This window comes from Stegostoma tigrinum, chromosome 39, assembly GCF_030684315.1.
Source record: "Stegostoma tigrinum isolate sSteTig4 chromosome 39, sSteTig4.hap1, whole genome shotgun sequence".
NCBI lineage: Eukaryota > Metazoa > Chordata > Chondrichthyes > Orectolobiformes > Stegostomatidae > Stegostoma > Stegostoma tigrinum.
In genome coordinates, this window is record NC_081392.1 from 16,819,849 (window position 1) to 16,831,879 (window position 12,031).

A 12,031-nucleotide genomic window follows, 5' to 3' on the forward strand; every position below is an offset into this window, starting at 1 on the left:
CCTCCCAGGTGCCAGGGTTCATGATGTCTCTGATCATGTTTTTGGGATCCTTAAGGGGGAGGGGGAGCAGCCCCAAGTCATGGTCCACATGGGCACATAGGAGGTGGCTGAGGAAATAACGGAGGCTTTGGTCATGATCTTTCAAAAGTCCCAGATGATTGGAAAATTGCTGTTGTAACCCCCCTTGTTTAAGTAAGGATCGAGGCAAAAGATGGAAAATTATAGGCCGATTAGCCTAACCTTGGTAGTTGGTAAAATTCTAGAATCCATTGTTAAGGATGAGATTTCTAAATTCCTGGAAGTGCAGGGTCAGATTAGAACAAGTCAGCATGGCTTTAGTCAGGGGAGGTCATGGCTGACAAACCTGTTAGAATTCTTTGAAGAGATAACAAGTATGTTAGACCAGGGAAACCCAGTAGATGTTATCTATCTAGACTTCCAAAAGGCCTTTGATACGGTGCCTCATGGGAGGCTGCTGAGCAAGGTGAGGGCCCATGGTGTTTGAGGTGAGCTACTGGCTTGGATTGAGGATTGGCTGTCTGACAGAAGGCAGAGAGTTGGGATAAAAGGCTCTTTTTCGGAATGGCAACCGGTGACGAGTGGTATCCTGCAGGGTTCAGTGTTGGGGCCGCAGCTGTTCACCTTATATATTAATGATCTGGATGAAGGGACCGGGGGCATTCTGGCGAAGTTTGCTGATGATACAAAGATAGGTGGACAGGCAGGTAGTTCTGAGGAGGTGGGGAAGCTGCAGAAAGATTTAAACAGTTGAGGAGAGTGGTCCAGGAAATGGCTGATGAAGTTCACTGTGAGTAAATGTGAGGTTTTGCACTTTGGGAAAAAAGAATACAGGCATGGACTATTTTCTAAACGGTGAGAAAATTCGCAAAGCAGAAGTACAAAGGGATCTGGGAGTGTTGGTCCAGGACTCTTTAAAGGTTGACTTGCAGGTAGAGACCGTAATTAAGAAGGCGAATGTAATGTTGTCGTTTATCTCAAGAGGGTTGGAATATAAAAGCAGCGATGTGCTTCTGAGGCTTTATAAGGCTCTATTTAGGCCCCATTTAGAACACTGTGTCCAATTTTGGGCCCCACAGCTCAGGAAGGACATACTAGCCCTGGAGCGTGTCCAGCAGAGATTCACACGGATGATCCCTGGAATGGTAGGTTTAACGTATGATGAGTGGCTAAGGATCCTGGGATTGTACTCAGAGTTTAGAAGGTTGAGGGGAGATCTAATAGAAACTTACAAGATAATGTATGGTTTAGAAGGGGTGGACACTAGGAAGTTGTTTCTGTTAGGCGGGGAGACTAAGGCGTGGGCACAGCCTTAAAATTAGAGGGGGTAAATTTAAAACTGAAATGAGACGACATTTCTTCAGCCAGAGAGTGGTGGACTTGTGGAATTCATTGCCACGGAGTGCAGTGGAGGCCGGGACGTTGGATGCCTTCAAGGCAGAGATCGACAAATTCTTGATCTCAGAAGGAATCAAGGGCTACGGGGAGAGTGCAGGGAAGTGGTGTTGAAATGCCCATCAGCCATGATTTAAATGGCGGAGTGGACTTGATGGGCCAAATGGCCTTACTTCCGCTCCAATGTCTTATGCTATTATGGCACCAACGACATAGGTAGAAAGAGAGATGGGGATTTAAGGCAGAAATTCAGGGAGCTAGGATTGAAGCTTAGAGCCAGGATGAACAGAGTTGTCTCTGGTTTGTTGCCTGTGCCACCTGCTAATGAGGCGAGGAATAGGGAGAGAGAGGACTTGAACACGTGACTACAGGGATGGTGCAGGAGGGTGGGTTTTGGATTCTTGGATAATTGGGGCTCATTCTGGGGTAGGTGGGACTTCTACAAGCAGGATGGTTTTCACCTGAACCAGAGGGGTACCAATAGCCTTGTGGGGGGGGGGGAATTCGCTAAGTCTATTCGGGTGGGTTTAAACTAATTCAGCAGGGGGATGGGAACCAAAATTGTAGTTTGAGTATAGAAAAGGTTGAGAGTAGGGAGGTCCGAAATAAAGTTTCAGGGTCGCAAGATGGCACCGGCAAGCAAGAAGTTGGTTTGAAGTGTTTCTACTTCAATGCCAGGAGCATCCAGAATAAGGTAGGTGAACGTGTAGCATGGGTTGGTACCTGGGACTTCGATGTTGTGGCCATTTCGGAGACATGGATAGAGCAGGGACAGGAACGGTTGTTGCAGGTTCTGGGATTTAGATGTTTCAGTAAGAACAGAGAAGATGGTAAAAGTGGGGGCAGGTGTGGCATTGTTGGTCAAGGACAGTATTACAGTTGCAGAAATGATGTTTGGGGACTCGTCAACTGAGGTAGTATGGGCTGAGGTTAGAAACAGGAAAGGAGAGATCATCCTGTTGGGAGGTTTCTATATGCCTCTGAATAGTTCCAGATATGTAGAGGAAAGGATAGCGAAGATGATTCTCGATAGGAGTGAGAGAGACAGGGTAGTTGTCATGGGGGACTTCAACTTTCCCAAATATTGACTGGGAACACTATAGTTCGAGTACTAGAGATGGGTCAGTTTTTGTCCAGTGTGTGCAGGAGGGCTTCCTGACACAGTAAGTGGATAGGCCAACAAGGGGTGGAGCCACATTAGATTTGGTACTGGGTAATGAGCCCGGCCAGGTGTTAGATTTGGAAGTAGGTGAGCACTTTGGTGATAGCGATCACAATTCTGTTATGTTTACTTTAGTGATGGAAAGGGATAGGTGTATACCACTGGGCAAGAGTTATAGCTGGGGGAAAGGCAATTACGATGAGATTAGGCAAGATTTAGGGAGCATAGGATGGGGAAGGAAACTGCAGGGGATGGGCACATTAGAAATGTGGAGCTTATTCAAGGAAAAGCTCCTGTGTGTCCTAGATAAGTATATACCTGTTAGGCAGGGAGGAAGCTGTAGAGCGTGGGAGCCGTGGTTTACGAAGGAGGTGGAATCTCTGGTCAAGAGGAAGAAGGCGGCTGATGTTAGGATGAGATGTGAAGGCTCAGTTAGGGAGTTTGAGGGCTACAAGGTAGCCCGGAAAGACCTAAAGAGAGAGCTCAGAAGAGCCAAGAGGAGACATGAGAAGTTGTTGGCGCATAGGATCAGGATAAACCTAAGGCTTTCTATAGGTATTGAAGGAATAAAAGAATGACGAGAGTAAGATTAGGCCCAATCAAGGATAGTAGTGGGTAGTTGTGTGTGGAGTCAGAGGAGATAGGGGAAGCACTAAATGAATATTTTTCGACAGTATTCACTCTAGAAAATGACAATGTTGTCGAGGAGAACACTGAGATACAGGCTACTAGACTAGGTGGGATTGAGGTTCACAAGGAAGAGGTATTAGAAATCCTACAGAGTGTGAAAATAGATAAGTCCCCTGGGCCGGATGGGATTTATCCTCGGATCCACTGGGGAGCCAGGGAGGAGATTGCCGAGCCTTTGGCATTGATCTTTAACTCGTCATTGTCTACAGGAATAGTGCCAGACGACTGGAGAATAGCAAATGTGGTTCCCCTGTTCAAGAAGGGGAGTAGAGACAACCCTGGTAATTATAGACCAGTGAGCCTTACTTCAGTTGTTGGTAAAGTGTTGGAAAAGGTTATAAGAGATAGGATTTAAAATCATCTGGAAAAGAATTATTTGATCAGGGATAGTCAGCACGGTTTTGTGAAGGGTAGGTCATGCCTCACAATACTTATTGAGTTCTTTGAGAAGGTGACCAAACAGGTAGATGAGAGTAAACCGGTTAATGTGGTGTATATGGATTTCAGCAAGGCGTTCGACAAGGTTCCCCACAGTAGGCTATTGTACAAAATGCGGAGGAATGGGATTGTGGGAGATATAGCAGTTTGGGTCGGAAATTGGTTTGCTGAAAGAAGACAGAGGGTGGTGGTTGATGGGAAATGTTCATCCTGGAGACCAGTTACTAGTGGTGTACTGCAAGGGTCGGTGATGAGTCCACTGCTGTTTGTCATTTTTATAAATGACCTGGATGAGGGCGTAGAAGGATGGGTTAGTAAATTTGCAGGCGACACTAAGGTCGGTGGAGTTGTGGATAGTGATGAAGGATGTTGTAGGTTACAGAGACATAGATAAGCTTCAGAGCTGGGCTGAGAGGTGGCAAATGGAGTTTAATGCGGAAAAGTGTGAGGTGATGCACTTTGGTAGGAGTAACTGAAACGCCAAATACTGGACTAATGGTAAGATTCTTGGTAGTGTAGATGAGCAGAGAGATCTCAGTGTCCATGTACACAGATCCTTGAAAGTTGCCACCCAGGTTTACAGAGTTGTTAAGAAGCATACAGTGTTTTAGCTTTTATTAACAGAGGGATCGAGTTCCAGAACCAAGAGGTTATGGTGAAGCTGTACAAAACTCTGGTGCGGCCGCACTTGGAGTATTGCGTACAGTTCTGGTCACCGCATTATAAGAAGGATGTGGAAGCTTTGGAAAGGGTGCAGAGGAGATTTACTAGGATGTTGCCTGGTCTGGAGGGAAGGTCTTATGAGGAAAGGCTGAGGGACTTGAGGCTGTTTTCGTTAGAGAGAAGAAGGTTGAGAGGTGACTTAATTGTTTAATTAATTATAAGATAATCAGAGGGTTAGATAGGGTGGATAGGGAGATCCTTTTTCCTAGGATGGTGACGGCGAGTATGAGGGGGCATAGCTTTAAATTGAGGAGTGAAAAATATAGGACAGATGTCAGAGGTAGTTTCTTTACTCAGAGAGTAGTAAGGGAATGGAACGCTTTGCCTGCAACGGTAGTAGATTCGCCAACTTTAGGTACATTTAAGTCGTCATTGGACAAGCATATGGACATACATGGAATAGTGTAGGTTAGATGGGCTTGAGATCGGTATGACAGGTCAGCACAACATCGAGGGCCAAAGGGCCTGTACTGTGCTGTAATGTTCTATGTTTAAATTTATAATTCAAACCTCCCTTCTCCCATGTCTTCTTTGAATTTTTAATTTACATTTGCAGTTCCAATTTGTTTCTGAATTCTAGTGTTCTGGTAGGCCACCATTTCTATCAGCCAACTTGTGGTATTATTTCCACAGATATCAATTCAGAAAATATGTTTATACCAATTTAAAGAATATTTCAGATGAAATCAGATCTTCAGATAACTACTTACACACGATTTGATGTGGTTACCTTAACTACTAACATACTGCTCATCCCACAAAGATCCGAAGTTTGTGATATATGTAAACGATCTGGAGGAAGGTCTAGGTGGTCTGATCAGCAAGTTTGCTGATGACACTAAGATTGGTGGAGTAGCTGATAGTGAAGGGGACTGTCAGAAATTACAGCAGAATATAGATAGACTGGAGAGTTGGGCAGATAAATGGCAGATGGAGTTCAATCCGGGCAAATGCGAGATGATGCATTTTGGAAGATCAAATTCAAGGGCGAACTATACAGTAAATGGAAAAGTCCTCGGGAAAATTGATGAACAGAGAGATCTGGGTGTTCAGGTCCATTGTTCCCTGAAGGTGACAACGCAGGTCAATAGGGTGGTCAAGAAGGCATATGGCATGCTTTCCTTCATTGGGCGGGGTATTGAGTACAAGAGTTGGCAGATCATGTTGCAGTTGTATAGGACTTTGGTTCGACCACATTTGGAGTAGTGTACAGTTCTGGTTGCTACATTACCAAAAGGATGTGGATGCTTTGGAGAGGGTGCAGAGGAGGTTCACCAGGATGTTACCTGGTATGGAGGGTGCTAGCTATGAAGAAAGGTTGAATAGATTAGGATTATTTTCATTAGAAAGACAGAAATTGAGGGGGGACCTGATTGAGGTCTACAAAATCATGAGGGGTATAGACAGGGTGGATACCAAGAAACTTTTTCCCAGAGTGGGGGACTCAATTACTAGGGGTCATGAGTTCAAAGTGAGAGGAGAAAAGTTTAAGGAAGATATGCGTGGAAAGTTCTTTACACAGAGGGTGGTGGGTGCCTGGAATGCGTTGCCAGCGGAGGTGATAGACGCAGACACGTTAGCGTCTTTTAAGATGTATCTGGACAGGTACATGGATGGGCAGGGAGCAAATGGACACAGACCGTTAGAAAATAGATGACAGGTTAGACAGAGGATCTTGATCGGCGCAGGCTTGGAGGGCCGAAGGGCCTGTTCCTGTGCTGTAATTTTCATTGTTTCTTTGCTCTTTATAACAACAGAGGTTTTACTTATATAGCTGTCAGACTACATAAGAGCCATCCTCTCTGTGAAATGATAGGGACTAGTCTTGCTTCTTCATTTGTCTCTCAAATTCATACCCACTATTGATGAGACGGTAAGCAAAACTTCAATTAGATAGAAAAGAGCAATACAATCCGTACCTGCAGAGAATGGCATGAAACTGTCACTATTTTTGAAACATCCATTTTTGTCAAGGAAGTGATTAGGATTAAATGAATTTGGTGTCTTCCACTGGCTGGTGGATTTCAGAACGGAGGAAAGTACAGGAATCACAAGTGTACCCTAAATCAAAATTATCACAAGTTCAACAAGGAAATAAGCAAAATTTACATTTGTAACAACTGAACACTAGAGAAACATAGCAACATGAGAGAACGAAATAAAGTTAGAAAGCATCTGTCTTGATGATTAAGTGTAATGTCACATTTGATATTCATCCAGGAGAGCAAATCTGATTCTTGAACTTGACTGAATTATTTGATCTTAACCAGAGTGGCAATGGACTTGTTACATTGGATCTCACCATCGCTGAGAAAAAAATCAGCTTAATTTTCCATTTGAATTGTCTTAGTGTCAATTTTCTCAAGTTTCATGGATGTGTTCCCTCTGTGAGACCTCACAAGTTTTCAAAAGTTATCTCCCCAAACTCATCTCGTTATCTATGTACCATGTCTCTGACGCACCAGCATCATATTCTCCCACTCACTGTAGGTGCGAGTATTCATCACTGCCAAATTCAGAGTCACAGAGTCGTACAGCATAGAAACAGACCCTTAAGTCCAACCAGTCTGTGCCAAATATAATCCCAAACTAAACTAGTCCGATCTGCCTGCTCCTGGCCCATATCCCTCCAAACCTTTCCTATTCATGTATCTATCCTAGTGGTTTTTAAATGTTGTAATTGTACCCTCATTCACCACTTCCGCAAGAGGTCCTTTCCACATGCAGTCCACCCTGTATAAAAAAATTTCCCCCTCATGTCTTTTTAAAATCTCTCTCCTCTCACCATAAAAATGTGCCCCCTGGTGTTGAAATCCCCCATCCTAGGGAAAAGACAATCACCATTAACTCTATCTATACCTCTCATTATTCTATAAACTTCCATCAGGTCGCCTCTCAACCTCCTACACTCCAGTGAAAAATATCCTAGCCTATCCAGCATTTCTTTATACCTAAACCTTCCATACCTGGCAACATACTGGTAAAAGTCTTCTGAAGCATCTCCAGCTTGATAATATCCTTCCTAAAGCTGGGCAACCAGAACTAGACAGTATTCCAGAAGACGCCTCTTGTACCACCTCAACATAACATCCCAATTCCTATACTCAAAGGACTGATCAATGAAGGCAGGCATGCCAAAATACTTTTTTAACCACCCTATGTGATGCAAACTTCAAAGAATTATGTACCTGCACCCCTAGGTCCCTCTGTTCTACAACATTACCCAAGACCCTGCCATTAATTGGATAAGCCCTACCTTTGTTGTGCCTAAATGGAATATCTCACATTCACCCAGATTGACTCTATCTGCCATTTATTAGCCCATTGATCCATTTGGCCAAGATCCCTTTGTAATCTCAGAAAACCTTCTTCACTGTCTACTATGCCTCCAATTTTAGTGTCATCTGCAAGCTTACCAACCATGCCTTCTATATTCTCATCCAAATCATTTATATAAATGACAAACAAAAGAGGACCCAGAACCAATCCCATGGTCACAGGGCTCTAGTCTATAAAGCAACCCTCCACTATTACTGTGTCTCCTACTATTAATCCAATTGGCAAGCTCACCCTGAATCTCATGTGACCGAACTTTACGAATTAGTCTATCATGTGGAATCTTGTCAAAGGCCTTACTAAAATCCAAATAAACAATGTCTATACTCCACTGCCATCATCAACATTTTTGGTGACTCCCTCAAAAAACTCAATCAAGTTTGTGAAACATGATTTTCCTTGCACATAAACCATGCTGATTATCATAGTCATAGAGATGTACAGGATGAAAGTACACCATTCGGTTCAAATTGGAACAGAGTGGCTGTTATGTATGGTTACTAAATTTCAAAAGTAATTAATAACACAATGGTTTGATATCCTAGGTGCTACATAAATAACGAACCATGTAATAATAGGTTTTATTCTGACCTTAGGAATCAGATATCCTCTGAAATCTATATCATTTGATGCCATGTGTGGAAGATTCATGGGAACAAGGTCAATGTATCGTTGGACCTCATGTATGACAGCATCTGTGTATGGCATTTTTGCTCGATCTTCAATAGCAGGACATCGCAAGGAGCCAATCACCTCGTCAATCTCTTGATGAATTTTCTCTGATGGGGGAAGAAAATTTCACAACTATTCTATAATATATTTAATTTACATGTACAACTCAACCTATGTCATCTAACAAGTACTTTTTAAAGTTTACGAGGCTACTACCTCAAATACCCTCCCAGGCAGTGCATTCCAGACACCCACCACTCTCTGGTTGAAAAACTGCTCTCAAATTTCCTCTAAATCTCCAGCCTTTCACCTTAAAATTATGCTCCCTTGTCATTGACTCCTCTATAGGGAGAAATAACTGCTTTCAATTCACCCTGTCCATGCCCCTCATAATATCTGCCAGGTCCCCTTTGTTAGGTATGTGATTTATTTACATAATTTAATATCACTTAGTTTTTAATCTGAATTTTGAACTAGTGGCACATGGGTTTTTGTCTGTATATCTGAAAAGATTTAATGATTAACTTACAAGGCTTTCTGAACCCATGGTTCATTAAAAAGAACAGTATGAGAAAGGTAGTTTCTCAAGACCAGTGATAATGGGAACTGCAGATGCTGGAGAATCCAAGATAATGAAATGTGAGGCTGGATGAACACGGCAGGCCCAGCAGCATCTCAGGAGCGGTCTAGGCCCGAAACGTCAGCTTTTGTGCTCCTGAGATGCTGCTGGGCCTGCTGTGTTCATCCAGCTTCACGTTTCATTCTCAAGACCAGTGTATGTTAATGGAAGGAAAAATGTATTCCACGCACCCCAAGTGACCTACCTGGGCTACAGAATTGACAAGACCAGGCTACACCCATTGGAAAATAAAGTGAGGGCAATCAAAGATGTCCTAACTCCCACATTCATACAGGAGCTTAAGTCCTTCCTTGGGTTGGTGAATTATTACAGAAAATTCATATGTAACTTGGCCTCCATCCTTTTTCAGTTGCTATTGGAAAAGGGTTAGCCTTGGAAAGGTAGCCAAGATGGAGCCATTAAGGAAGTGAAGAAGCAGCTATCACCGTCTAAGGTGTTGGCACACTACAATCCCAAACGAGATCTGGTGATGTGATGCCTCACCATATGGTATCAGGGTGGCGTTGGCTCACTGGTGCGATGCCTCCCTATATGGTATGAGGGTGACATTGTCTCACCGGTGTGATGCCTCCCCATACGGTGTCAGGTTGGCGTTGGCTCACCGGTGGCCCAGTAGAAAGGATAGCATATGCTTCCCAGACCTTGGCCGATGCTGAACAAAGATACACTCAAATGGAGAAGAAATATTTGGCAGTCATCTTTGATGTGAGGAAATTCCATCAACACGTTTACAGATGTAAATTTGTATTAGTAACAAACTACAAACCCCTGTTAGGGCTACTGAAAGAGGACAGGGCCTTGCCACCCATAACTTCACATCAAATTCAGTGGCTCTTATTCTGAATACATACAATTATAAGTTGGAACACCATCCAGGAGGGCAAGTGGCAAATGAGGATGCCTTCAACCTGCTTCCCACTGGCTGAAGCACCACCAGTGGTGTTGCCACTACATGGGTTCTTTCTGGTGTTAAACTTTCTGTGTATCCTTCCGGTCACCATTGACAATATCAGACACAAAATGATCCTATTCTGGCAAAACTAAAAAGCTGGTGATGATGGGGGAAATGAGAGGGCCATCACAACCAGGATTGAAACCTTTATGGGTGAGAGATGATGGGAACTGCAGATGCTGGAGAATCCAAGATAACAAAGTGTGAAGCTGGATGAACACAGCAGGCCAAGCAGCATCTCAGGAGCACCCTCAGGTGCTCCTGAGATGCTGCTTGGCCTGCTGTGTTCATCCAGCTTCACACTTTGTTATCTTGAAACCTTTATGGACCTCGTGAGACCAGATCACCATTCAGGATGGCATATTACTATGGGGAATAAGAGTGATTGTCCCAAGGAAATGTTACTGCCAGATACTGGCTGAACTCCATGAAGGTCACCCAGGGATTTCCAAAATGAAGATGTTTGGTGAGAAATTATGCCTGGTGGCGTAGATTGGTTGCCGACATAGCTGCAATGGTGGGGCAGTGTCCAATGTGCCAACAAGGACAAAAATTGCCACCAGCAGCTTCCCCACATTCGGGTGAATGCCAGGTAAATCCTGGACTCAGTTACATGTCCATTTTCCCTGCCCTTTCAGGGGCTGTACGGTTTTTAGTCATTGTGGATGCCCATTCAAAGTGTTTGGATGTGCGTAGAGTTCATCGTCAAACGCAGGCTTGATGATTGAAAACTTACAAGCATCTTCTGCAATACATGGGATCCAGGAGGTTTTAGTCACAGGCAACGGGCCACCATTTACCAGCAGGGAATTCAAGTATTTCCTAAAGCCAAATGGCCTTCGGTATGTAAGGACAGCTCCATACCATCCATCATCCAATGGTCTGGCAGAAAGACCAGTAAAAACTTTGAAGGCAGGCTTAAAGAAACAGCCTACAGCTTCACTCAATATCAAACTGTCCTGGTTCCTGTCTGACAACCTCTTGTGCAAGTACAAGGACGGTTCCAGCAGAGTTGCTAATGTGAAGAGAACTCTGCACAAGGTTAAATCTGATCTTCCTAGACCGGGGGAAGGGGGATAAAATGTTATCAGGAACGCCACTGCTGGGCACAAGACTCCTCTGAGCAAGAGGGGCAGTTTACTTCAGGGGGTGAAGTTTGGTGTAAAAATCATGGGAATGGCCCTGCATGGGTGAGAGATATAGTTGACACAAGATCACGTTCCATGATGTACAAAGTTGCGCTGGGTGAGGCAGTCTTGAACAAAGCATATGGACCACATGAAAGCTGTAACCTCGCAAACAGGACAGCTGCAAAACATACCAGGCCCCCCCTCAGAGTATCCGTCCAGGCTGTCAGAACCCGTTGGCTCTCTCCTCCACTCTTGAGGACGAGATGGACATGGCAAATGCTGCAGCCGAACAAAGATGATGAGTTTTGGCCAAGATGCTCCAGGCGCAAGAGATGGGCTACAGTCCAGTACATGCCAGCAGTATCCAATTCAGGGGAACTGGACCTCATGTGAAAACGCTAAATGAGAAGCTACAGGAAAAAGAAAAGATTTATGTACCAGGATTTAGAGGGGGGTGGGGGATGTAGGCATTGAAATGAGATCAGCTAGGTGGATCTCAGAATATGAGTTCCCTGATGAGGACTGTTAACATGGTCTAGCCAGGGAGTCCTGGTTGAAAGATATAGACAGGAATGTCAGAAGTTCTGCTCACTCTAGGAGCTAGCTCTGAGCTACCTGGGTCAGTGTCATGTGGTATACACGTGTAAATAAAAGGTGACTTGGTGACAGGGTACTGGACTTCATGGAGTTATTTCTCAGTGGAAAAAGAACCCACCCTATCCAGCCTATTTTTATAACTCAAACTCTCTATTCCCAGCAACATTCAATTTAATAATATCCTTCCATTGCAAATTGTTTGGATATTCAATTTTATTATTTGGTTATCTTGTGTGATAAACTTCTGTTTTCCTGTTAAAATGAAATCTGTAGCATTG

General features: G+C 43.9%; 2 protein-coding genes across 2 annotated transcripts in view; one reads left to right on the plus strand and one right to left on the minus strand.

Moving 5' to 3' along the window:
* Positions 1–12,031, plus strand: part of alkbh6 (alkB homolog 6) — a 72,088-nt gene that overhangs the window by 55,099 nt on the left and 4,958 nt on the right. The window lies entirely within an intron of this gene.
* LOC125447788 (cytochrome P450 2C42-like) overlaps positions 1–12,031 on the minus strand; it is a 29,177-nt gene that overhangs the window by 1,456 nt on the left and 15,690 nt on the right. The window contains exons 7-8 of the mRNA XM_048522506.2: positions 8,354–8,541; positions 6,346–6,487 (exon numbers count right to left, since the gene is read on the minus strand). Of these exons, the coding sequence (XP_048378463.2) occupies positions 6,346–6,487; positions 8,354–8,541 (330 nt within the window). The remainder of the gene's footprint in view (positions 1–6,345; positions 6,488–8,353; positions 8,542–12,031) is intronic.